Raw genomic sequence first — 4,280 nt, 5'->3', positions numbered from 1 at the left:
GGGTCCAATTTGATAAACTATCCTAGTGCATTATCGATAGCTTCATAGGAAAATTTGAACTAGAAGTGGAGGGAATGCAAGGAAGTCATACCAAGGTAGGAAAAAATGCAATAGGCTTAACTAGAGGGTTGAAAGAGGCCATTTGGGGGCATAAGAATAGGGCACAAGACCCCCCATTTCTAGACACCCATAGACAAAACAACATGTTGATTCATAGTAGAGTCAAAACACAAACCAAGAAGCCACAAGCACAGGGGTAAATCTCAACAATACCTAAGACCACATGGTTCTAGTATTTTAAAATCCAAGAAATTGGCTTAGTTTGTGAGGAATACAAAAGGTTGAACCTATAGATGAGTCCCTTCCTTTCAAAGTAAGAAGTATTGTCCACCACCTCCTAGCCAAAAATAACCTTTGGAAAAGAGGAGGCATTTTGAAGCTCTAATAGAAGAGCCCTTTGAGGATTTCCAAAGTAAATCAAAAAAGGATTTCTTGAGATGGGAGTTCGCAAGGCCTTAGGGACAACCATAAAACTAGTAGTAGTTGGGAAAGTTTTCTCAAATGGGGAAATAGAGGTTGTGTTGAAGATATCGACCACTGGATTACAAGATGAAGAGTTGTTAACCCTTGTAGTCTAGGGTGGGATATGGGAATTAAAAAATGAAGAATGGAAGGCCATAGAAAGAGTCCCAGTTAGAAAATGTTATAAATATAGCACCAAAAAATAATATTTGAAAGCACTTAATTGGTATAAATGAATGAATATAAAGGTTAGCTGTCTAGCATAAATCAAATTTTAACTATTAATTTGTATAGACAAATGAATTCTAGCATACTATTAACTAACTAAAGAAATATGCAAGATGGGTCCAAAATATAATGGACATTGATGTGTTTGAGAATTTCACCACTATAGCTATCAAATCAAACTTTATATTTGTGGTGTATAAATATATTTGTTAAAAAATCATTCCATTAAAATGGACACGAAACCAAGTAAACATTGGCATCTATATGCAAATTTCACCACTATATCTTTCAAATCAAACTTTATCTTTGTCCTACTTCAAAAGTTCCTAATAAAATCATTCAATTAATATACAAAACAAAATTAGCATTAATATCTATATACAATTTCATCACTACAATTATCAAATCAAACTTTATCTTTGTTTCATATGAGAAAAATCTAATAAAATCATTCCACTAAAATGCCCACAAAAGAAAACGGACATTGGCATAAAATCAAATAAAATCATTCCACTAAAATGTCCAAAAAAAAAATGGAAATTGATACGGGTATCCAAATTTCGCACTACACCTACCAAATCAAATTTTTATCTTTATCGTATATAAAAATGATTCTAATAAAATCATTTCATTAAAATGTAATAAAATCAGTCCACTAAAACACCATAAAAAAAAGACATTGGCACGCGTATCCAAAATTCACACTGCACCTACCAAATCAAAGTTTTATCTTTGTCGTATATAAAAGTGTTTCTAATAAAACTCATTTCATTAAAATGATTTCACCACTACAGCTATGAAACCTTGTACGAGCTATCAAACTTCATCTTTATCTTGTATAAAGATGAACCTTTTTTCACTTGCCTTGATACGAAATATACTGTTGCCAAAAAGCAAAACTGATCCATGATGTTTATAAATCCTCAAGGTAAAGATAAATGATACCGTGAGGTAAAGAGTGGGATGAATGGAGTCAAACAAGAAAAGCTTCGGGCAATGGATCCTTTTGATATTAAACTGTGCGGCTTTGTGCATTGGCGGAATCGCAGGTTCCTTGTTAATCCGCTTCTATTTCTTGCATGGTGGCAATCGCAAATGGCTTATTGCATGGCTACAGACTGCAGGGTGTCCTCTTCTTATTCTGCCCATTTGGATTTCTTCCCGCAGAAAACAGCCATCTGAAAGCACCCATGTAACTCCCAAGCTTTGTCTTGCATCCGTTGTGATCGGCATCCTCACTGGCTTCGATAATTTCTTGTACTCTTGGGGGATCGCCTACCTGCCTCTCTCCACCGCCTCTCTCCTCGTTGCCCCTCAGCTTGGCTTCAATGCACTATTTGCCTTCATGTTAGTAAAGCAGAAGTTCAGCTCATATTCAATCAATGCCCTAATTTTGGTCACCATGGGAGGAGTTCTATTGGCCTTGCACGCCAGAGGTGACAGGCCCAAGGGAGTAACATCTGGACAATATTGGATTGGGTTTTTCGCTACAGGAGCTGCAGCTGCCCTGTATGGATTAATTCTTCCTTTGGTTGAGCTTGTATATAAGAAAACCACACGCCGAATAACATACACTCTTGTTATGGAGATGCAGTTTATTATGTCCTCTTCGGCAACCGTTGTGTGTACAATAGGCATGGTTGTGAACAAGGATTTCCAGGCTGTTGGTAGGGAGGCAAGGTCTTTCGATGTTGGGGAGTTCAATTACTACATGTCTCTGGTGTGGAACGCAATTTGCTGGCAGCTCTTCTTAATCGGGGTGTATGGTGTCATCTTTTTGACTTCTTCTCTCCTGAGTGCCATATTCATGGCTTCTTTAACTCCTGTGACGGAGATGCTAGCAGTTGTCATATTCCATGAGAAATTCACTGGGGAGAAAGGAATGGCTCTCGCTATGGCTCTGTGGGGGTTTACATCATATTTGTATGGGGAATACCTGAACTCCATATTACAGAGAAGCAATGTGCTAGAGGAGAACCGACAAAGCCGTGAGTCTGCCACACTTAAACAAGAAGAGTCGAGTTTGGAGCTGGTTGTTGAGAAACTCAAGCTTAACAAAACCCCGTAATCCGCTATTTCGAAATTCCTTATGCCTTTAAACGTATAATTACTGTGTACTATTTTGTTTACAGATCCTCACCATATTGTTGTGCACAATATGCTTAGCAGTGTCTGTCCGTATTTGGCGAAAACCCAAGATAGGCGTCACCATATAATGGTTTTTTTCGAAACTTTCAAGCAGCCCGGCCTGTCTTCCTGCGTTCCCAGCAGAACGCGTAAGATATGTGCTGGAAGCTCTGCCGATTGAATTTTCTATAAAATGTGTGTTTTTAAAGATCAAATAAAAAGCATGAAAGACAAGAAATTGTGTTGTTTATGCAGTTGATCTGTAGACTCTTGTCATTTGTGGCGTGAGTTTTATTTCTTATCAATTATTTTTAATCTTATTTAATCTAAATATTAAGGAATCGTTTGAAAATTGAAGTTTACATATTTCGAAGATTTAATAAAATTAGCTAGGAATTACTTTCTCATAAAGCGGTTTCAGGAGTTTTCAAAAAATTGTACAAAAATACATGTGTATAGATGGTCTCAGATACAAATTCAACATATTCAAGTTGACTAGATTTGGAGACCTATTCAATGTTGCAAGGTGTGTAGCCTTGGTCTCCTTGTGTTGTGTAGCGCAGCGCTCCGGTTTGTGATATGGCTTAATCGCCTCCTATGGATTCTATGAGTCTAGTGGTTGTATCGGGCATTAACAGGTCGATCTTTTGGCGCAGCGACAACCGCACTTGTAACAAGTGGTATCAGAGCTTGGTCATAGGTTCAAACCCCTCACTTGTGCTTGGGGGGATTGTTGCAAGGTGTGCACCCTTGGTCTCCTTGTGTTGTGCAACACAACACTCAATTTTGTGACATGGCTTAACCGCCCCATGTGGATTCTATAAGTCTAGTGGTTGTATCAGGCATTAATAGGTCCATATTTTGGTGCAATGACAACTGCACTTGTAAAATTCAACATATCCATATATATTTTGTGGATATAGATAATCAATTGAAGACATTCAATGCATAAAACTACCTCACTTAATAGTGTGCTTAACATAAATGACTACTTACTCACAAACAACAAATTTTCCTTGGAATCATATACCCTACTAGCACATGAGGTTTGGGCTTCAAATCCAAGTCAATAAAGGGCTCTTGTGAAAAGAGAAATAAATAAGGAAAGTATTATTTGATTACAAGATTAATTTTCTTGAAATAAGATAAATGTGTAATAAATAGAGTTAGAAAAATAGAAAGATCTTAACATAAAGGTAGAATAAAGACAAATGGTTCAATTTTAGTAAAAATCTGGAAAATGTTATAATAAAATAGAAATGCTAAAAAAAAAGAGATATAATTTTATCAAACAAAATTTAGATCTAGCATAAACATTGAAAGATAAGAAAAAGGAATGAAAAATCTAATAAATAAGCTTTCACAAAAAAAAAGTAGGTACAATAGAAATGTTACAAACAAAG

The 4,280-nt window shown here is 36.4% G+C and overlaps 1 protein-coding gene across 1 annotated transcript; it reads left to right on the top strand.

The window, feature by feature from the left end:
* The first annotated feature begins 1,572 nt into the window (after nt 1-1,572).
* Nucleotides 1,573-3,132, top strand: LOC131056075 (purine permease 3). The gene has a single exon (XM_057990410.2). The coding sequence runs from the start codon at nt 1,718-1,720 to the stop codon at nt 2,816-2,818; it is 1,101 nt and encodes a 366-aa protein (XP_057846393.2). The 5' UTR covers nt 1,573-1,717; the 3' UTR covers nt 2,819-3,132.
* The last annotated feature ends 1,148 nt before the right edge of the window (nt 3,133-4,280 follow it).

This window comes from Cryptomeria japonica, chromosome 2 (assembly GCF_030272615.1).
Source record: "Cryptomeria japonica chromosome 2, Sugi_1.0, whole genome shotgun sequence".
NCBI lineage: Eukaryota > Viridiplantae > Streptophyta > Pinopsida > Cupressales > Cupressaceae > Cryptomeria > Cryptomeria japonica.
The sequence above is the reverse complement of the archived record's forward strand: the minus strand, read 5'-3'. Positions and strand labels throughout refer to the sequence as shown.